This window comes from Conger conger, chromosome 3, assembly GCF_963514075.1.
Source record: "Conger conger chromosome 3, fConCon1.1, whole genome shotgun sequence".
In the NCBI taxonomy this organism is placed as follows: Eukaryota; Metazoa; Chordata; class Actinopteri; order Anguilliformes; family Congridae; genus Conger; species Conger conger.
In genome coordinates this window covers 40,331,472-40,354,430 of record NC_083762.1, presented here as the reverse complement: position 1 = coordinate 40,354,430, position 22,959 = coordinate 40,331,472, and the positions used below count along the sequence as shown (strand labels likewise).

General features: G+C 41.9%; 1 protein-coding gene across 2 annotated transcripts in view; it reads right to left on the bottom strand.

The window, feature by feature from the left end:
* LOC133125038 (sodium-driven chloride bicarbonate exchanger-like) overlaps positions 1–22,959 on the bottom strand; it is a 98,049-nt gene that overhangs the window by 12,796 nt on the left and 62,294 nt on the right. For both annotated transcript variants that reach the window (XM_061236732.1, XM_061236731.1), the window contains exons 9-22: positions 21,764–21,921; positions 21,031–21,118; positions 19,495–19,641; positions 18,062–18,153; positions 14,377–14,551; positions 11,599–11,732; positions 9,410–9,655; positions 7,613–7,718; positions 5,132–5,293; positions 4,466–4,579; positions 4,114–4,275; positions 1,256–1,507; positions 705–773; positions 442–615 (exon numbers count right to left, since the gene is read on the bottom strand). In XM_061236732.1, the coding sequence (XP_061092716.1) occupies positions 442–615; positions 705–773; positions 1,256–1,507; positions 4,114–4,275; positions 4,466–4,579; positions 5,132–5,293; positions 7,613–7,718; positions 9,410–9,655; positions 11,599–11,732; positions 14,377–14,551; positions 18,062–18,153; positions 19,495–19,641; positions 21,031–21,118; positions 21,764–21,921 (2,079 nt within the window). The remainder of the gene's footprint in view (positions 1–441; positions 616–704; positions 774–1,255; positions 1,508–4,113; positions 4,276–4,465; positions 4,580–5,131; positions 5,294–7,612; positions 7,719–9,409; positions 9,656–11,598; positions 11,733–14,376; positions 14,552–18,061; positions 18,154–19,494; positions 19,642–21,030; positions 21,119–21,763; positions 21,922–22,959) is intronic.

The following is a 22,959-nucleotide window of genomic DNA, read 5'->3' as shown; positions in this document are numbered from 1 at the left end:
GGCACACCTGTGACCTATCCTTGCATCAAGGTTTTTCAGTGAGTACAAGGCATGGTCTCTTTTGCCTCACGACTTTTGTGGATGTACGTCCTACTAGCACACCCTCTAAAAGTATGTAATGCTATTGTGATATGTATTTGTTTTGCCATATGCAAGACAAAGGGACACAGAGGCAGCGTGTAGAGTAGAGGCGCAGGTACATGACTGGGACCCAGTTAGTGGTTCAAGCCCTTGTGTAGCCATGATAAGATCTGCTGTTTGGCACTTCAAAAAGCATCAAAAGATGATTATGAGACAAAGGTTTTTATTTCATACTATTTACATGCACATATTTTACAGAAAAAGCTGTTGAGTTGCAGGCTTTATGTGGAAGAGGTCATTGAACCACCCCCTTCCCCAAGAACTGCTCTTACAGCACGAGTGAGTAGCAGGGAGGCTCACCATCATGGGGAAGACAATGGCAGCCCTGGAAGTCTTAATGACCCAAAGCAGGACCAGGCAGCTCAGCTGGATGACAGTGAAGAGGTGGACCTTCCTCAGGGGAACATGGCGCAGGTAGATGAAATCCGGCTGGTGCTTCGCTGGCATGCCAAACAACTTCAGTCGGTCAAAGAACTGGAGAACGACAACCACAAGAAATTCAAAGTGGAAACTCGTTCCACAAGGCCCTTATGATTTTTAAATCCTGACAGGCCATCGCTCACCTGAATCCCCCTGAGTGACGATGCTCCCATGTAAAGAAAAACTCCATACAGCACAGGCATCGGGATGAACTAGAGACACAGGGAAAGGTTCAGCAACACCATTTTCACATAGCAATCTTAAGCACATGAAGATCAGTTCATAATTCTCATTCAAACATTACTACTTTTACAATGTACAAGGAAGTAGTTCAGTGCCCACGTAACTGCATTTTTGCTTACTATACTGTATTTCGTACCATGTTTACAGATGCCAAGTCACGTCCACATTCAAATTTGTATGTTGGAAGAGAATCAAAAGCAATCAACATAGTTGGCAAAACAGCAAAACAAAAACCAACTTTTGGTCAGGTATGGGCTAGATAAGTGGCAGGGTTTTTTCCCCACAATGCCTTTCAATTTCATTGTATTGCGTCTGTTGAACTTCCATTGTAAATGGCTGTGTGACAACCCGTTTATAATTGCTGTCAAACTAAATTAAGATTGATCAATGGGCAAGACAGTCAGCTCAATACGGCAAGCAGTGACATGTCCACTGGGAAAGCAAGGGGGACCTTGAGGACGGAGGTCATGAAGACGGAGCAGCCCATGAGCAGGAAGATCATGAGTCCGGTAAAGCGCTGCTCCCGGATGCCCAGGAACTTGGGCTGCTCTCCAGGGGCAGAGCACTCCGACTCCAGCTTCAGGCTGTTGACGTGGGAGATGGAGAGCACGGTGGCTGCCACGAACCAGGGGAGCCCCATGATCGAGCACACGCCCAGCATAACCCCCACCACAAACAGGTCCAGGTGGTACCCACAGCCTTTCTGCAGGGCAAACCAACAATGGCCAAACAAATTACACCTTTAACTTATTCTCTGAAAAACTGTCCATACACTCTGATAAATAAAGCGGCATTTTTGTTCTTCAAGGACCAGATTTCCCAAATGTACCCTGAACGTACAGTAATGTTCACTTTGGATGAGTACATTTTCCAAGCAAATGGCCTACAGCCTATAGGCTAGTGGCTAGGTTGCTGGACTGGGGCCTGGACGGTTGGTGGTTCAAGCCCCAGCTGTTGGGCCTTTGGGCAAGGCCCTTAACCCCACATTGTTGCAGAGAGGATTGGACCCCACTTAGTCTAATCAACTGTGAGTCACTTTGGTTAAAACATTCGCTAAATAACTGTCAAAAATGTTTACAAATTAGTTACATATTGCTGGCTAGGGGTACAATTTTATGCACCCAATATTGCCCCAGCAACAAGTATTTGTATCTTTTGAGACAGTTTTTGTACCTTTATTTCTGAGTGTTTAGTTTCTCACAAGTCACATTTCATTATGTCGACATAAAGAGACTTTAGAATTGGCATGAACAGAATAGATTTCTGGAAAAATGTTTGTGGAACTTTAATACACCATTAAACAGAAGTTAGAGCAGCACTAGCTTCCGCGATATGATGTATATGTGAGTAAAATGGATCTTTCAGGGGGAGTGACCTGAAAGGACATTAATTGGAGGGGAACAGACAACTGACAGACATTTTCACCAACATACAGGCCCACCAGTACACAATGACATAAAATTTTCATTCAAATCTTTTTTCCGGGAAGTGGATGGAAAAAATCTTTAGATCTGAAAAGTATAACAATTTCATAGTATACTGTATGTTTATGAAGACTTGACTAAATTGAGGAAAAAGTTAATTTTGATTTCAGCTTGTCTAAGGAATGTGTTTAGTTAATAAATAATAACATAATTAGGTTAGAATAATAAATATTATTTGTATGACAATAGGCAGTTATATACAGGTGCGTCTCAAAAAATTAGAATATTGTGAAAAGGTTCTTTTTTTCAATATTATAATTTTTTGAGATGCACCTGTAGTTGCTGCAGAACAAATTGGTCATAGTTTTCTGAATACGTGCAACTTAACAGATATGATATACAGTAGAAGACTTGTGTACTAGAAAGTACATTGGCAATGATTATATGTGTTTATATGTATATATAACACCTTTGCAAGTGATATTGAAAAACCCCCACATAAACAAGAATGGTCTTATTTCTGCTGAAAAGGAAAAGGAAGTAAAAGGAAGTGGGGACAAAACTGTACATATTTACATAATCAGAAGGATTATTACAGTCAGTGAAAGCAGTCAAATTGTATGTTTCCAGAAAATGCTCTCCAAAAAACTCACCCTAATGCTTTCTAACCAACCAAATTAGGTTAACCAGAGCTCTGTTAGCCCTGTTAGCCAGTATAATTACAGGTTTATCTATAACAAGTCCAAATCCTGTAATTACGCATTCCTGATACTCATTCTGCTACGGGAACGCAGCAATATTCCTAAACTGTCCATGACACATTATACCTTGTTGAAAAGGGTAGGAAACCATGTACAAGAACTTTACCATGTTTTATATTTGCTCAGTACTGTAATGACCTTACCTTCATCGTTAGTCAGAAAACAGTCATAGCGTCATAACCAGGTGGGATATTTGGTTCCAAAAATATGTCTGTATCAAATCATTTTGAATAATCAAAACATATTTCTACCAAACCGGAAATATGTATGCCGGACTTGCAATAAAATTAAGCTGAGAAAGAAACCAACATTTATTCATGCAACTTCTGAATTGTATATTTTTGTTATTATATTGGAACATGATTTTTTGATGTGGAGAAATGGTATCAAGCATTCTTAGAATATGCCTTTTACTGTCTGGGTCTGTGGCGAGGTGAGGGTTGTAAACTGTGAGCGTGGTAAGGAGGAGGCTGAAGTTGTATTGCCCTGCTTTGCAAATAAGAGGCTGATAAGAATCTAAACTGCTGTTCTCACTAGCGGAGACTCTTTTTAATAATCTGGCATTGCCATTTTGTGGTTTTATTACTAAGTGCTTTGTATTCTATGAATATGAACACAACAATAACTTGGGATTGCGATGACTCAACCACAAGGGGGCAAAGTGGATAGGGTTAAATACAGCCTGAACTAGGTTTTGTTTTATACGCCTCAACCTATACAAGACTCAACTCAATATTCCATAGTTTGCCCCAGTCACTTAGCAACTTCAATGATTTTACTGCTGTTATCCCATGACAGATAGAGGGAGGGTAATTTGGGTAGAAACAAACAAGTCACTTTTTGCCAAGGTATTGTGTACACTCTGAAGTATTATTCTTATATCTCAATTGAGAGAGCAGTTATCAGTGTTTTGAAGTTACATGATAATGGGGGGGAGGCATGACAAAATAACGAGGGAAGTGGAAGAATTAAAAAGGTTCAGGTTTTAAGCTAAATTAGAGGCTAAAACTGAGATATGTATTATTTAAAAATGGAAAAGGAAACAGGAAAGAATAATTGCATTATTGTAAAACTGGATTTCCTGATTGGATGAATGAAGAAGAGCGTTGATTTTCTGTCCATACCTTGAGTTTGTGCTCCTTCCGGTTGATGATCACAGCTGTGATCTGCTGGTCCATAAAGATAAGTATGGTGCAGAGCAGGGCAGGGATGAACGTCACAAGCGTGGTCCACCAGGGATTGGGGCCCAAGGGGTTCACAAACCAACTGCGGTCATCTCTGGTTGGCTGTGGGAGGTTTGTTATTTACAACAAATTACAATCTGAAGGGATCCACAGTGGATTCCTTTTGTACATTGTGAGCCAGTTTCAGTTTAGCCATGAAGGAAATTTGCACGGCTCCTTCTGAATTCAACAGCAATGCGTATTTATGATGGAACACAACACAACCAATCTTCTGACTGATGACATAGCTCACCTTAAAGTTACTGGGGACTTGGAGTTTCGGAGATGGAACTCCTAAGGCATAGTCAACTAAAACCATTGTGAGGATGGTGATGAAGACAGCAAAGTCACTGATGATGGCTCTCACCTGAGGAGAAAACCATAGCAAAACACTACAATATTTGACCGTCCTGCTCCTCCCTGCCAGGGAAACTGGGCTTGCTCCTGGAAAACAACTACAATTCAATCCTTCAGAAATGTACTGTGCAGTGAGCAATAAACTTGTACACCTGTTTAAATTAATTTAAAGCTTCCAGGAACAAGTATTTTCAAATGACCTCCAGGGAAATGCAGATTGATACTTAAATACTGCATCCATAAATAGCAATGCAGTATTGGCAAACAGACTATGCAACAGTGGTCCTCGCTCCCGGTCCTGCAGGGTGTGGTGGTTTTTGTTTTCGTCTTAATAGCAGCAACCAATTGAGACCCATGAAACCAGGTGAAGTGAGTTAACTGTGTAATTAACTGCTTTAATTGATCAATTAAGTGCTAAGTAACAAAAAATCCAGCACACCCTGTGGTTCTCCAGGACCAGGAGTGAGGACCACTGCTATAGAATCTTTCCTGAACATTCCCAGAATTCAGCACTAGAGGTCGCCAGCAGGCTATGCCATTGAACAGGAGAGACGTGACTTGCTTTGGTGGGGAAGTAGCGGCTTGTCTTGAACTCCTTGAGGAAAGCAGACATGGCGACGGTAGAGAAGAAGAGCACGACGGACCAGAAGAGAACATCAGGGATGTATGGGCCGTGGGGACCGCAGGCGGTGCCCACAAACTCCCCCCGTTTATCTATGCAGTCCTGGAACAGAAAAGGGAACCTTATAGTCTACGTTTCTTCCACTGGGATCCACAGGATGTACAGTACAGGGTGAACTTCCTCATCATCCTTTTAAGAAGATTCTTATGTATCGTTGAATCGATCATATACAGCAAACATTTTTGTGGTGAAAAGAGGCGGTGCGGTGTTTTCCTCAATGAAACAAATAGAAAATATTTTCACATGATTATGAGCCCTTTTATCAATAGTAATTTTCAGTATGAGAAAGAATTGTGATGTGCCTTGTATGTTAAAAACTAGTGAATTCATGTAATAAAATATGGGACAGGTAAAATTGTTTAGGTAAAATTCTGGCTAAAACCTGAGCTATTGTGCATTTAACCTAGTCTGTTTATGTCAAAACATCAAACATCTCAAACTAGATTTCTACCCCTCTTGATGTATGCTCACATCATCAAATGTTAAGTTACTGAAGACACTCACAGCCTCTACTCAACATGCATGTGAAAGCATAAGAGTTTAAAATCTATAGTGCTGTAAAACCACTGAAACATCCACAGCAACCAAATGCAGTGAAAAATGTAGATGCCTAAGTAGAAATAAGTGCTAAATGTCAAGAGCAAAAAACATATGAATATGTATATTGAGGACTATATTTAATTTATGTACATACTGAATGACTGCGGGCAGGTACTGTAAACACGAGCAGATGGGAAGATTACAGAGAAGAAAGTAAGTACAGTATATATGATTAAGAAGAGGAATTGGTTCGTCATTAGCAACAATGCAGACATGCAGTGATCTTGGGGCTGCCAAAATCAGTTGTGTAATTACCTAAACACATTTAGAACATAAAAGATAAGACAAGGCTTCAAATATAGCATACAATATTTATTCAGCAACTTCCAGTGTGTATCATCACAATTAAAGGCACGGCAGCCCAAGGCAAAACAAATGGAATACATAAAATATACTTTTACAGTGATTTTGCATGGCTAATCCTGGGTAATCCGATCCACATGCCCTTAATCTCTTCTCTTGGTGCAGCTCCATCTGGGAGAACACGCCATGCGGAGGCGAAGCTCAGAAAAAGCCCTCTGTGTTTTCAAAACCGTTCCTGACAAGCAGCTTTTAATCTCTAAATAAAATCAGGTGACGGTGTGAAGTCCTTTTCCGGTTGTTAGACACTGCTGAACAATCACTAATATAGAAAAATTTATGAGACACATTGTATCTGTGAGCACAGCAGTGCGCAGCAGATACCTTGTTTTGCTAAGGTTTTATTCTGCATTCAAAGATAGATCACAGATCTGCCCTCATAGATGAGACAAATCACAGGGGCTTGTTTCACCTACAGTACAACTTGTTGGGCGATGTTTACAGAGTGGAAACCCACCCATTTCTGTTCCTTCTCAGCCGGTGCCTTGATGATGGGAAACTATATGTAAACTATCAGGTGCATCAAGGACTAAATCCCAGAGAGCAGAGGCTATTTAAAGTGCATTTTCTTTTTTTACTTTCCAGAAGTAAATGATTTTTAAATAATTAAAGTATACCTCTTTAGTATGCAGACATTAGAATAAATGGCACTGGCTACACGTAGGCTACGTATTACATGAAATACTTCACTGTTGGTAGCCAATAATAGGCTGAATTAGTTTTGTGAATTAGTCTACTTAAACATGTGAAAATGTATAGCCCTAACTTAAAAATAAATTTGACTTGGGCATACACAGCATATATAAAAAATGGTTATGTACCCTATTTTTGTAAGGGGACACTTGAAATGAGATAAGGTCATGCTCCTGTTAGTGACTGACCTAAAGATTTTTTCCAAGAAGGTTGCATAAACATAATATGTCATGCCCTAGAAATCTATATCCTCCATAAGTATTTAAAGAGAGGGCGTGATCACAGAAGATTCTTTCTGGAACCTGCCTCTGTCTGTTTCAGTACTATCAGAGGAAACTTGGGAGGGAAAAATCGCTTCTCCGAGAGGTCTGTAGTTGTTGCAGTTTTATTTGAGATTCGCAAGGGATGCATTTGAAACACATTTTGATAAGATATTGCGATCCTCACAAATTGCTTTGGTGAAACGTGCCCCAGATCTGCACTCACAGATGAGACAGATGACAAATCTGCACTCACACATGAGACAGATCACAGATCTGCATTCACAGATGAGACAGATGACAGATCTGCACTCACAGATGAGACAGATCACAGATCTGCTCTCACAGATGAGACAGATCACATATCCGCACTCACATAAGACAGATCACATATCCGCACTCACATAAGACAGATCACATATCCACACTCGCAGACATGCATTTTTACCTTGACCTCCAGGGCCTCCCAGTAGATCTCGGAGGCTGTGATGTTGTTGTCCTCCCAGTAGGACTGAGTGGCATTGCTGGGGTCCAGAGGCTGCTTACAGGCACACCTGCAGGGGAGGAGACACACCTGGATCACCTGTCCAATGCCATAATCGCCTATATTCGGATTAAAACTGGAAAACACTGCACAAATTTGGGATAAGCTTAGTCTACAACCACATTATGCCTGACCAGTGATGTAGCTCTTATTTCCGAAGTGTAAAATTGGTTTTTCACCCAACATTAGTTTTTCACACTTAAGCCTCAGCTATGTCATTAACTCATTATGATCAGCACTGTGCAGTAGAGAAGGGGGGATCTTCATAAGGATGGTTATGAAGTCAAGGCTGGCTCTAGATCGTCCAGCAAGGGCATGAGTTACAGTGATGCACAGTGACTCATCAGTGACAAAGTGTTTTCGGTAGCATTAACAACAGGTGGCTGAAAGACCTACAGTATACCGAAGCCGTCCCACTGGTGCTAGTTAGCAATGTCTCTCTACAAGACCAGAAAGTGAGCTTCAAAAATGAAACCTGTTGGTGAGAACTGTTATGCTCCCTTGCATTGGACTCTCTGCGTGTCTGGGGCTGGCTCCTGCAGGTGCAGCCAGTTGGCTAACTGACTAATTAGCAATTATGTTCAGCACTTTTCACCTGACCAAAAAGAGTAAAGGTGCAGTCTTAGGACACTTTTGAAAGTGCTGTGGGTTTCAGCTTTTAATTTAATTTTATCTTATTTTTTAGTGTGGTTCTTTCTAGTTTGCAGATGGCCAGGCATGTTCTCTTTTTGTTTGAGAGTTTAGGTCAGGGTAGGGAAGTTAACTTGCGGAAGACTCACACCTTATTGTTTTCTTGCAAGTTAGGGAAAGATTATGTGTTAGGTTAGGAATAGTTTAGCTGCCCTTGGCCATGTTCTGTGCATAGACCATCCGTCCAACTTAATCATGGTAATTCAGTTTTTCCTTTTTTTGAATATTTTGTAACGTTTCCTTTGTATTTTCATTTTTACTTTGGTTTTAGGTTGCGGCCCATTTTGTTCCCCCATGGTACGTGAGGTTGGGCCGTGACAGAACCCTATTCGGTGCATGTTGTCTGCATGTACAAACCACGTCAGCTGCAGTGCACTCCTCTGACACAATGACTGAGAGCTTATGGACAGAGTGAATGTGTAAACAGAGAAAAGAACCAGACAACAGCAGAAGGAGAGCTCCTCCTAAACTGACAGAAGAGGTTGAAACAATAAGACCGCTTTTGGAATAGAGTTGGCCGAATGAGGAGGAAAAAAAACAGAACTGGGTAAATTTTGGCCTGACATCGAAGGCAAAGACACAGCCAATTCACGGACTGTAACTTATTTAGAATTACTGTCAGGTTTGTTGGGCCTATTGAGCCAGGACCTGATGTTCCAGAAAAATTCCTGATAATAATTCCTCCGTTTTTACTAAATAATCATCAGACATTGATTGAAGAGCGCTTATGCATTCCAGAATGTATGAATAATTCAGTGACAGCAGCCATTTAATTGACAGATTGTCACAATGTGCAGGAAAACAGACTGAGCTAATAGACAAAAAAAAAGCCCACAGCACCTAATGATATCAGGCAGCTTGAGCTACCGCTAACCATCGGTAATTGGAGCAATTAATTCAAATTTAAAAAAATTATCAAATTGCGTATAATTATATAAGCGCGGAGGTGATTAAAGCACTTATCTGCACTTTGCGACCAAAGTTCCCATGGACTGAGCCGTGCACGCTTACCAATACTGGGTGAGTTTGTCAAGGTCATTGTTCTTGTTGATGGGGTAGGTTTCGCCCAGGTGCAGGAGTTTCTCCAAGGCCTCGTAAATGAAGATGATGCAGATGAGGGAGGCGAAGGCTTCCTCTGTGAAGCGGGTGATGTAGCAGACGAGAGAGCTAGCGTCCGTGGCCACCAGCACCAAGCAGAGCGCCGCCGTCCACAACCCGATGCACGCTCTCAGCGAGAGGTAGGACAGCCCGTACTCCCTGGAGGGGGGTGAGAGAGGAGGCACGCCACCACTGAATGCCATCTGCCTGCAGCCTGACTGACATATGTACCTGATCAGCGTAGCACGTTCATTGTGTATTACTGCGGCGCTAGGCCAGGCAGCGGTCAGTAACATTGGGTTGCCCTTCCTTTCCTCTATGGCCCGATTTGGCAGCAATTCCAACCCCCCGCTCTCCATTACGTTACAGGCGTTTGGCAGACGCTCTTATGCAGAGATAATAAACAATACAATAAAGTGCCAAATCGTAAGCAAGTGCGCTGAAAAGTACAGTTCCAAGTGCTAGAAGTGACAACATAGATAAAAACGTGATCTTGAAAACAAATTGACCAAAAACCACCAACTGTTTTGGCAAATATAACTAACACTAGGAATAATAAAAGAAGTATACATAAGTGGGAGAATTACAATAGGCAGTATACATGGCTAATTAGACATTACAGAGAGGTAGGGAGGGGAGGGGAGGGGAAAGGTGCAGCCTTTAAAGGTGCATCTTCAGTCTGCGTTTGAAGGTGGTCAGAGTCTCCGCTGTTCTGACCTCCAGACTGGGGCTGGCCAATCCAGCTGTGAAATGGTCAGTTTCATGTGTGAGAGACAGCCCCTCCCTGACCTATGTACACTGGTCATTGTACATCAGTTACACCAATCTACATTACATTACATTACATTGTACACAGTACAGTACAGTACAGTACAGTACAGTACAGTACAATCTAAAATGTGATCTTTTTGTAGATATGCCTCCTGTATGCAGTGACAGAATAAAACTAAAAGCACTGTATAAATATTCACAACTATGAGATCAATAATTCCTCAGGCTTGATTTTAAATGTCTATGTCTACTCCATGTAAGGTACAGACATCAGTGTGCAGCATTATAGGATGAAAGTGAGTTTTAGACTGCTGATTATTATCTGATAAGTGGTAGCAGTTACAGTTTAATTATCCCGTACACAGCCAACAAAACAATCCATATGAATGATAATATCATGTTCCGAACAATAGATCAACGACACGCATAAGGTCACATCCATGACGATGCGGTATGAGTCAGATATAATAGACTGGCTGTCCATTTGATTATTTCTGCACATTTCTTTCTGCACAGCTGAGCTACACAAAATGTGGTGGCACCGACAGAAGCAGCCATTAAACCCTCGTTCACAGCCAGGTTCCACAAGTAGGAAATCTGAATCTTCCCTTCTGAAGTTTATGCATCACAATATTATATATCTGTCACATAGAATTTGTGATTAAGATGAGGCAACTAGGTTACCCTGACATCTAATATTTAGAAAAAAAGAGGGGTTGTTGAAGGATGAAATCCTTGTTTATTTTGACTGCAAAATGTTGTTATTCTTGGCAAATGAATCGCTTTATCATAAGCGTGTACAGCCTCAAAACATATTCCTGTCAATCTGTATTTTGTGGGAGACAAAAAATGCTCTATACGCATTGAGCAGGTTATTTTCACGCAGGTTTTCAAGCATCTAGAGCCAAAGGATTTTTTGACAGCTTGTATCTGAAAAGGTTTTTTCTTTTTTTGTCTTGACCTCTCTTTCACCTGGTGCATGCCTATTATGTTTACAACTCCTATAATGTTTAACTGTTAGAAAAATGTTATGCTCACAGATACAGAACTTGAACCCACCCACACATAACATAATTATAGTTTTTGATGAGATTTGTATGCAAGAAGAAAGCCATTCTAAAAGAGAGGGGTATTTGACAAACTTATGAGCTGTATACACAAGACTAGCTTGTTAACCATATATGTCATGGTCTTTTTAGACCTCTTGACTCTCCTCCATTGTGGCAAATGGGAAGGCCATTTTCTCATGCCGGCTCCTGTGTCTTTAGGGTGTCAAAGCTGAACCCAGGTACACAAGAAAGCATGCAGCTAGACACTTGCAAAAGACTTACTTGCAAAATTTGAACAATATCTTCTCAAATACCAGGACAGGTCCTGTACTGCCCAGTATGGTGAGAGGTTGGCCTGCCAGCAGGGAATATGCTATCCCTGTCATGGAGGCTCCAAACAGGGACTCAATGGCACTCTGGAAGAAAGTCACAACCTTTACACTGTGTATAATATCAGGAAAACAGGGAATGCATATCTACATCTATGAAAAACAACCTATCAATCCAAGCCTGGGGACCACCTTATTACAGCTGGTCTAGCTACTGCTGGTAGCTGGTCAAACCATGTTGAGCTGGGAGCTCTGAGAGTCTGAACTTCTCAACCAGCTACCAGCAGTTTCAAAACCTAGCTTGAGCTGTTTTTTCAGCAGGGATATTTTCTATTACTTTGCAACATTACTGATGCAGTAATGGATCATCTACCATCAGTTTAGGCCAACAGTAGCATAAGCACCCACCAAAATGCATGTAGCCAGCTGCTGCTTCTTTTGATTCTAGTCTAATTGGCACAGCTAAACCACAGGGGCCCACTCAAACAGAAGAGTTATTATTGTGTGATGAAGTGGAAAATCCCCTACAGACCAAAACCCTCCCTCCCTGAATCATTTTTTCTTTCCAATCTTTGCTTTCCAATAAGGGAGGACAGAGAGGGCACAGGTATAAACAATCACAGTCTACTTTCTGCTCTCATTGGCCCTCATGTGAGAACATTTTTGTATTCTTATCTTAACTTTTCTTATTTCATTTGTACGATGGGCTTGTATGAGTGTGCCGCATCAAATGCTCATGATTTCAGAAAACTGTCCTAAATGACCACAAAACATGTTGAATCCCACCAGTTCACAAAAATGGCATAAGGCTAGGCATGTCCAGAAGACTCAGTCGTAAAAATGGCATCAAAAAAGAGCTTTATGCTTTTGGAGACTGAAGTCCTTCTTTCTGCAATCAATAAAACAAAGCACCATTTTTAGCAGTATCGTCAAATAAGGGACCTGCTGAAGCCAAGGAATGGGGAAAAATACTGATGCAGTTCAGACAGGGTTGCTCATACTGTCACTGAAATTAAGAAGAAATGGTTCGATATGAAAATGCCTTCTTCAATCCACTGATAATATTTTACATCCCTGCTGGAAAAAAAAGGATATGTTTTGAAACAGCTGGTTAACCAGTTAGACCAAAACCACCTGGCTACAGTTAATAGTTGACAGGTCGACTACCAATACACAACCCATCTCCATGAGCACCTTGAGTAAGTTGCATCGCAATTATTTTACAGAACAAAGGCCATCGAGCTTGCTTGCGAAAGAGGAAAGCCCTTTAATGCGTAGCAGCCTATTGCTCTTATCATTTTTGGTAATCAAGCGATGGCATGAAATTCTCTCTTAATTTGTATATGTTCAACAGCAGTGAATGGGAATTTGATGAACCCGGGTGAGAGTCTGATGAGGCCTTTGATGACTGGGGGAGCACATGAATAACGAAGGACTCAGAAACACTTTTCTCCCTTTGAAAGGTTTCAGCGGCCAGGAATACCATTGCAGTAAGTACTTGGAGATTTCGTGGAATAGGGTTGGATCGACATGTCTGTCTCCTAAGTTGCGGATCCAGAAGATTACAGATTTGTAGAAGTACTGGCCGTGGAAGTCTAAATTGCAACAATAATCATTTAATACTTTATGCAATCACCCCTCGCAACGATTTGACCGTCAGACAATACCACTCGCTTCCAGCCATAATTCCAATGATGTTTGGCAAACTCCATAAGCTTGGTTTTGTGTATTGTGTTCAGTAAGGGCTTTCGTTGTGCCACCCTTCCAAAGAGTTTGTTGATATGGTGGTAGCCTTTTATGTTTATTTTTGCAAACTGTGATTCTTTATGGATTCCCTCACCATTTTCCCCACTGTCCATGGGGACAGCATGCATTTGCTTCCTATTTTTGGCAAGTGTGCAACCTTTCCATGTTTTACAGGTTTGTATTATTGCCCTTACAGTGCAATGCGTTACTGTATGTTTAACCACTTATGAATTTTTTATGGCCATTACCAGACTTGTGACGGCCATTTACCATCTGCCTCTTTTGAATTGAGTTGTTTGGCTTTTCTCATGCTGATGGATGACAAAGGGATTTTACATGCTTGTTACCTCATTTTTATGATCTAGTGAAACAGGACGTCATTGAAACACAGTATGCTGTAGTTCCTAAATTAAGTAAAAACGTATTGACAACTTTGATTTTATTTGCAATAGAATTTTGGGGGGTGCCATAATTTTGCCATCTATGGTTTTCAGTAAAAAAATATACTACTAAAAATGTAAATATGACAGTACATGTATTGAAATAAAAGTTTATAGTTTTCTTATACACTCACAGAGCACTTTATTAGGAACCCCATACTATAGATTCCACAAGATCCTGTTCCATGTTGACATGATTGCATCACACAATTTCTGCAGATTTGTCAGCTGCACATTCATGCTGTGAATATTCCATTCTACCACATCCCAAAGGTGTTCTTTTGGATTTAGATCCAGTGACTGTGAAGGCCAGTGAAGAACATTGAACTCATTGTCATGTTCATGAAACCAGTTTGAGATGACTTTTGCTTTGTGACATGGTATATTATCATGCTGGAAGTAGCCATTAGAAGATGGGTACATTCTGGCCATGAAGGGATGCACATGGTCAGCAACAATACTTAGATTCAAGCGATGATTGATTGGTATTAACGGGCCCAAAATGTGCCCCACACCATTACACGACACAAGGCAGGTTGACTTACGATGCGGCCCTCTGTGGCCTCCCCGAGCAAGCCCCCAAAGGTGATGACAGGTGACATGCAGGCACAGTACAGGAACAGGAAGGAAGCCAAGCACTGCAGGCTGACTGCATCCGTGTAGTCCGACAGGTAGTGTGGCAGCTTGCGCTTCAGGTCCATGATGAGCCCGCCAAAGAGTCTAAAAACCAGACCACCCACAGCTCATGCATTACCCAACACTAAATATTTAATAAAAGTATATTCAGGGATTAAAATTCAATTAAGATGCTTTATTTTAGGGATTTAGTGAAGGCGGGTCATTTTTTACCATTAGGACAAGGGGAGTATACAGAATGTTAAGACTACACAAGGGTTAAATCACAATGTTCTGAACAGTGCAACTTTCCTGATGAATAAATAGGTAATTACTTCCAGATGATCTTTAGTTTTTGTATGTGTGTAAAACTAATTCCTTCCCCTTTCATAAAAATGTGGTATGAGATACAGTGGCAAGGTAATTGCCGCTCCCCTGTGACAGTGTGGTGGGGAAACGCTCATTGCTTATTTAAAATCTCATCAGTTTTTAATTAATGTTAATATTAACCGAATAATGATTGAATAGAGCTTTTCCTGCATAACAGAGTGCAAAACTGTAGTAGTTGTGCTTCGGCTATGCTGTTCGTAACATAGTGAGCTAACATGGTATTCCAAACACAGGGTAGTCCAGGTTTTTTGTATATTTCTCTATAATTAACTAACTTCTGGCTTCCCCATGTCTTGTTCAGAACACTGTGAGTCATCGTTATACAAAGTACAATGTTAATTATGATGAATTAAATGCCAATTTATTAATCCCTTCTGACACTGTGACATTACATCACAGAGTTCTCAAACAGGGTTGGGGGTAACTTAGCTCTCAAGTAGGAGTAGAGTTAATTCAGCTCTCAAACAAGTGCGGGGTTCACTCAGCTGACAAACAGCGGAGGGATTAACTCAGTTCTCAAACAGGAGCGGAGTTCACTGAGCTGAGAAACAGGATGAACTCAGTTCTCAAACAGGAGCAGGGTTAGCTAACTGCACTCTCCACTCAAAAGAGAAGGCTATTTGGACTGCACAAGTTGATGTTCTCTGCTTTTGTAGTTCCCACTTATCTCTGCAGCATATGTTTATTTCCATCAATTGCGCATTCTTGCGTACGGAAGTCCCTTCCGTTTTAGTAAGTTATCTGTGCGATTGCTGCAGTATAGCTAGCTTCAAGTCCAAACTTAAAACATATCTTTCTGACAGATATTTCCTTTTTTCTATTGCTCTTCAGGCTAGATGTGTGTTTAAATAATTTCATCAAAATAAACTTTGTTTTTATTTGTTATGTGTCATATGTACACATGGGGATCTTCTTACCTATCTGCACGTCAATGTCGGTGAAGCACTTTGTGCTGACTTTGTTAGAAAAGGTGCGATACAAATTTATGAGACTTGAATTTATCATATGATTGCAAGTATGTCATAAATCTAACATGGATTAATACAAAAACAAAATAGACTATTTCCCCCAGAAAACATTAAACCAAAAGAAAGTTTAAGAAACCAAAACCTTCAAAATCACACTACATAACCATGCATTGTCCTCTAATATTTAGGGTTGCGTTAGCATTAATGAGATGAATTATAGCCGGAGCCATCCAAAGAGAATGTCCTCTCAGGCAGGCCTGGCAGGGTTCCAGCTCAGCTCAGCGTTTCTCCTTCTTTTCAGCATTGATCTCAGGAACCTAGAAGCACTCAGAATTCAACCCTCCATGTTCCACAGAAGATGGACACCTGTCAACTTTCACTCGAAATGGAAACTTGCCACAGAAACCAACACTTTATTCAGGAGGGAAACCTATGGTTTTGCAAACTGAAACGGAATGTTCGTAGAGTTCTGCTCTGAATAGTCCACATACAGTCAGGTCCATAAATATTGGGACATCAACACAATTCTCCTCTTTTTGGCTCTATACACCACCACAATGGATTTGAAATGAAACGAACAAGATATGCTTTAACTGCAGACTTTCAGCTTTAATTTGAGGGTATTTACATCCAAATTAGGTGAACAGGATCGTGGTCGGGCTTGTGGCCGCCTGGGGGCGGGGGCCCCGGGACCCGGCCGGGGTGTGCGCGGGGGGCCCGATGCTTGGGGGCCACTGGTTGGCGGGGCCAGCCGCGCCCTGTCGCGCCCCTCACGTCCACCAACATTCCACAGGAAGTGACAAACCTGCTCACGCCCACGTACATGCGCGTATACACACATACCACTTTAGTGAATATTTGGTTCATCTTGATGCTAACCTCTTCTCTTGTTACAGCCAAGTCTTTAGTGTTGTAGTTGTCTTTGTACTGTCTTGAACGTATGTCTTGTTGTGTTTGGTGTCTCTCCCCATCACTTGTGTCCCCCTCCCTTCCCCTCTCCTATGCCACCCCCCCCCCCCCCCCCCTCCCCCTCCGGCCCCCCTCAATCTGCGGCGTGTAATTCCTACACCGTTCACCTGATTTGGATGTAAATACCCTCAAATTAAAGCTGAAAGTCTGCAGTTAAAGCATATCTTGTTCGTTTCATTTCAAATCCATCGTGGTGGTGTATAGAGCCAAAAAGAGGAGAATTGTGTTGATGTCCCAATATTTATGGACCTGATGCATGACACATATTTCATGACTTCATGCTCAGTACTAAACTATACTGGCTGTCAACCCCTTTGGTTGCAATGTAAATGTGAAACATTGGTTACCCATTGAGCCCACTGGTTACAATGTAAATTGGACCACCAAGGCATGTGAAATCACATTCCTGCTGCATGCAAAGACAGTCATGAGCTGTGCGGCAGAGGTTGTCCTAGCAACTGTAAGCTTGACTTCATATCTCAGCTGAACTGCTGCATGATGAATAGATCAAAGTTAAACTGGGCCTTTTCACAGCATTCCGGGATGCACATCTCACTTCAGTCCAGTAGCATCCGGCTGAACACTTTTACCTGTTGAAAATTTTTGAAGTCAGACAGTATGTAACTGAAGCACCCCTCTTCAATGAATAAGAAATGATTACTGTGCCTTTCCTTATTGAACAAGTCCCTGATATATCCTGGAGGCCCATGGCTACCTAAATGCACCATCTTGTCCCACTGAACTGCTTATTAATATGCATTTCCAGCTAGTTTAATATCTCAGATGACTGTTCCTGCACCTGTCCAACCCATTTGATTATTTGCTTTGATAGATGCCTCATTACATTTCTGCTACCATTCCTTTGCTCTTTACTATTACTAGGCTGGACAACAGAGGATTGGCTCCCCCTCTATAGCTGGGTTCCTCTCAGGATTTCCTAGTTTCTTCTTACTGGGGAGTTGTTGTTGTTTTTTTTACTGCACAAGCCCACTTTTTGGGTGATCAGGCCTGCTTTTTGTCCGATTTTCCTTTCGGTTTCTGATGTAAAGTCAACTCAGAAAACCAGAGTGGGAGAAAGAGGAGAGGAGGGAGAGAGAGAGAGTGTGGGCTGCTCATGGCTGAACAGCTGCATTAAACTGCTAATGAGGAGAGCGAAGGGCACAAGCAGCAGTAATAAATAATGTCCCCTCTATTCACACACCCATCCACACAGTAGGGCCCCTTCTCTTCATGCATGCTCCCACACAGTATAATACCCCCCAACCCCCCATCTTCCCCCCACACTCACCTGCCGGTGCGCTGCAGCTCTGGGCCACCGTGCCCACCGTGCTCGTTCAACTCTGCTGTGCCGTTGGGCACAGCTGCGATCTTACGTTTCTCCTGCGATAAACAAGCAGTGCGATAAACTTGGTGTTCTTCTGCAACAGCGCTACTCAACTCCGCGTCCTGTGTGTGAATGTGATCACTGAAGCTGACTGCGGGTCAGCTGCGGTAGACAGAATTTTTCTTCTCTGAATTTGTTCTTTCTACGATCAAAATCTGCCTTGGAAAATACACATAAAGGCATCTGCAGAAGGTTATTTCCAAGAATTACTGCTTGCATATAGGTATGTTAAGTTACAAGAATATTGTAGCTGTGATACACTTGGTTGAATTTGCATATTGTCGGCAATTTCGTGCCAACATTATTATTATATAACATTATTTCTGCTGATTTGTATTTTTGCAGAGATTGGTAGGCTGATTATCCTGTTAATGAATCCCGATGTTCTTTAAAGGAATTGGTCATTTATTCAATGGTATTCAAGCTTTATGCAGTGTGACTATAGACTAGTGTCAAGTGGTTGCAGAAAATCCTTAAAGTAAGCAAAACCAATTAAAGCATGTTTCCTGCTTGAACAGTTCTGCTGATAGGAGAGTTTAGGAAAACAGTTGCAAGATGACATAGGCAGACATAGCTTGACTTGGTTGTGTCAAAGTAATTCTGAGCCAAAAGACCCATAAGGACAGCTTATACATTTTTTAGTATACTCAAGCAGTTGTGCAGATTTATCAACATTTGAGGGCTATTGTTGAGGGCTGCCTGCTTATATACCTATGTCGGTATGCCTTCTACAGAATTACTAGGGTGTTTCCTAATGCATTTCAACATGAACGGTTGTGTGCATTCAATTTACATACAATTGGCATTCATCCCCGGATACACCTGGGATATGCACAAAATCAAAGGCCTGTGCATGTTTCATGAATCCCATGTTGATTTTTCATAGGAACTTTTATTCAGAAGAAAAGCAAGAAGAATTTAATAAAAGTTTTATGAATGAGGCCCGATGTCTTCTTTTCACTTTGCTTTTTTTTGTAGCAACACCTATTATTTGAAAAGGCGTTTAGCTTCCACATCCATTGGGCTCAGGTCTGTAACGGGGACTATCTGCTCAAAACAGAAACCTCCACTGTTACAGAAGTCAGGTCTGAAAGTGAAGCCGTCGATTGCCTCCACTGTAATTTAACAGCATTTCAAATGGAAAAGAGAATCTGTCAGATTGTGACTCATTCTCACACCTGCAGCTGAGAAACAGTTCATTTGAAACATTCTTATTCAAATAAACTGATATAACAGGGATATAAGCAGAATCAAAGCATTTTATGGAATGCAATGAATGATCTCCTGATCTGCTACTTGAAGTCATACAGCCGGCTGAGTGAAGAGTAAACACTGACCTGAGATGGGACATTTTTTGGTGGCTCTATCCTAATGGATGGGTCCCATTCTCCGGGGGGCAGCACTGTCACCTGGTCCAGGAACTCATCGATACCGGCCACCAGATCATTCCGGTCCTTGGCTTTGTACGCAACGTCATGGAAAACCTGAGACAAACATACTTAGACTCACTCTCTTGCACATGAAAGGCCAGAAATGAAGTCAACGTGTCCCGACTCACTAAGAACTGGCTCGAGAGGACAATGGGGACATAACACATAATAATACTGATAATCTTACTGAGTTGAGTTTTTACCTTAACTGGATGAGTGGCAGCTATTTGTTTCAGCATAATTGAATACACATTCAGAAAACTGATCTGAAATACGTGCAACATACACTCAGTGAGCCCTTTATTAGGTATTAGACTTATTTTTTTTGACTTATTGGTCTTTTGCTGCTGTAGCCCATCCACTTAAGAGGTTTGATGCTTTGTGTGTTCAGAGATGCTCTTCTGCATACAACTAATGTATGATTATTTGTGTTTCTGGCACCTTCCTGTCAGCTTTGTCTAGTCTAGCCATTTTCCTCTGACCTCTCTCATTAACAACACACTTCTGTCTGCAGAACTGCTGCTCAATTGATGTTTTTTGTTTCTCGCACCATTCTCTGCAAGCTCTAGAGACTCCTGTGCATGAAGGTCCCAGGAGATCAGCAGTTTCTGAGATACTCAAACCATCCTGTCTCGCACCAATAATCATGCCACAGTCACAATCAGTGAGATCACATTTTTTCCCCATTCTGATGGTTGATGTGAAGTTTAACTGAAGCTCCTGACCTGTATCTGCATGAGTTTATGCATTGCACTGCTGCCAAAGACTTGGCTGATTAGATAATCGCATGAATAAGTAGGTGTACAGATATTCCTAATAAAGCGCTCAGTGAGTTTATATGACTTAAATTTGCAAGTTAAAAAGAAAAAGTCTGTGGAGGTGCAAGGCTCCCCGCTCTAAATGTTCCCAATGCGGTGCCATGGAAAGGCATCAAGTGAGCAGATTTGGATGTCTGTGTTGATCACAAGAAGCGACAACTCATTAGCAGGTGGATGATTCCGCTAGTCATTACAGGACAGATTTGCATCATAATTCCAGGAAACACTTGGTGTTCCTCTTACCACCTCAAGTGTTTTGTGAGATCTGTGAAACGCTTGGGTCTGCTGCTCAGTGTGCACCGAAATGTGTTCTCGTGTGTCTGCTCGCGATGTTCGCTCTGCTCGAATTTAACTCCGCAACGTGCCTCGTTCACTGCACAAAATGTCTGTCTTAACAAGCGTTTTGGTCTTGTATTGAGACTTAAAATCTTATTTCTCTCACATAGAAAGTATTAGCTTGTTAAAAGTTACTGATTGCTTGACAACGGAAATCTTACTCCATTGGCAAATCTTGAAATGAGCCAAACTGTCTCACATCATTGGCAGTCCCTCGGAAACTAACTGCTCCAAAACACTCTGCTAACTGTGAACATGCCTCCGGCAGTTGCCATAGAGAAGGGCTTACCTCGTCTGTCATTAGAGTTGCGATTGATCTACCAATCTCGTGATACTGTGGCCCTTTCCCGAGTGGTCCAAGCAGAATGAACAGGAACCTTTCAGGGACAGAGTGAACAGTCAATCCATTACAACCCACGGCCATGACATTCAAGGTCAGCTTCAATAGGCCACAGCAGTCAATTCAGCCATTTTGTATTTTGCTGTAATATAGAACACAATTTTAAGTGCTGAGTGCAGAAGATTAACCAAACAAGACCTGTCCTAGTCTCACTGTGACCAAATAAACAAAGAGCTAAGCAGTTGTTAACCTTTAAAAAAGCTCTTGCAGTATATACAGAAAGTCCATTTCCAGAAGCACATCCATCTTACAGTAACAGAGTCAAGCAGCACACATAAGGATGTGCAATGTGTAAAGATAGATCTGATCTGGCGAAAACTGTAGGAGTGAGGGATGAAACAAAAGTATTGGCAAAAAAGGTTGTTCTGTCATCAGTCACTGATGAGCTCATCTGGAGTGTGTAGGGTCTGAGGAGTGAGCTCATCTGGAGTGTGTAGGGTCTGAGGAGTGAGCTCATCTGGAGTGTGTAGGGTCTGAGGAGTGAGCTCATCTGGAGTGTGTAGGGTCTGAGGAGTGAGCTCATCTGGAGTGTGTAGGGTCTGAGGAGTGAGCTTATCTGGAGTGTGTCGGGTCTGAAGAGTGAGTTTATCTGCAGTGTGTCGGGTCTGAGGAGTGAGCTCACCTGGTGGTGATGGGAACTTCTGCTAGTCCGTTCAGCAAGACCGCAGGGGAGAGGCGCACAAACGCCACCACAGGATGGTCCAAAAACTCCAGCTCTCCCACCAGGATATTGGACGCTTCAGCGCCCGGGGGAATCTTCTTCATGAAGTGAAGGTCTATCTGCATGTGCACATTGTGAAACATGTGTGTTAATACTTTCTACCATTTAAACTTAACTTAACTTAAACTTAAAGAGTCCATGTCAGACCTGGCTCAAATATGTAATTGTTTATGATTCAAATACTTTCATACACTTTATTGAGCTTGCCTGGTGTATTGGAACAATATAAATTGAGCACAGAAAAGCATTTGAATCCAAAACAATTACTTATTTCACCCAGGTCCATGGTCTGCCAATCTCAAAAGAAACTATCCTAGGCCAGAACAATGGGTCACTAAGTCACTGAGAGTCTAGATCTAAAGTGCTGAAACATTAGTGGCCCTATTTTCACAGTCAAGGTGCAACTGTAAAACTCTGGCAAATGAAAACTCAATTTTTGGCATATCATGATTAGAGCACAGTTGTGAAAGAGGTTGTTTTAACAGGAAGAAATTATTTGTGGATACGGTGGGTATTTGGTTTAATTACAGCCAACCAGGGGGGTATACCACAAAGCAGGATTGCTGTTCACAGAGTAAAGACCGGAACCATTCCATCCATCCATCCATTGTCTTAACCCGCTTATCCTGAACAGGGTCACAGGGGGGCTGGAGCCTATCCCAGCATACATTGGGCGAAAGGCAGGAATATACCCTGGACAGGTCGCCAGTCCATCGCAGGGCACACACACCATTCACTCACACACTCATACACTCATACATATGGGGAATTTAGACTCTCCAATCAGCCTAACCTGCATGTCTTTGGACTGTGGGAGGAAACCCGGAGGAAACCCACGCAGACACGGGGAGAACATGCAAACTCCGCACAGAGAGGCCCCGGCCGACGGGGATTTGAACCCAGGACCTCCTTGCTGTGAGGCGGCAGTGCTACCCACTGCACCATCCGTGCCGCCCCCGGAACCATTCCAAAACTGGAAATCAAACTAAAAAATTGGACAAAAGGGCTACCTGTTCATTGCATCACTGTTGCTAAATTATATAGCAACAGTGTTATATAAATTATATCAAATACAATGCCTGATGTAACTTGCAGTG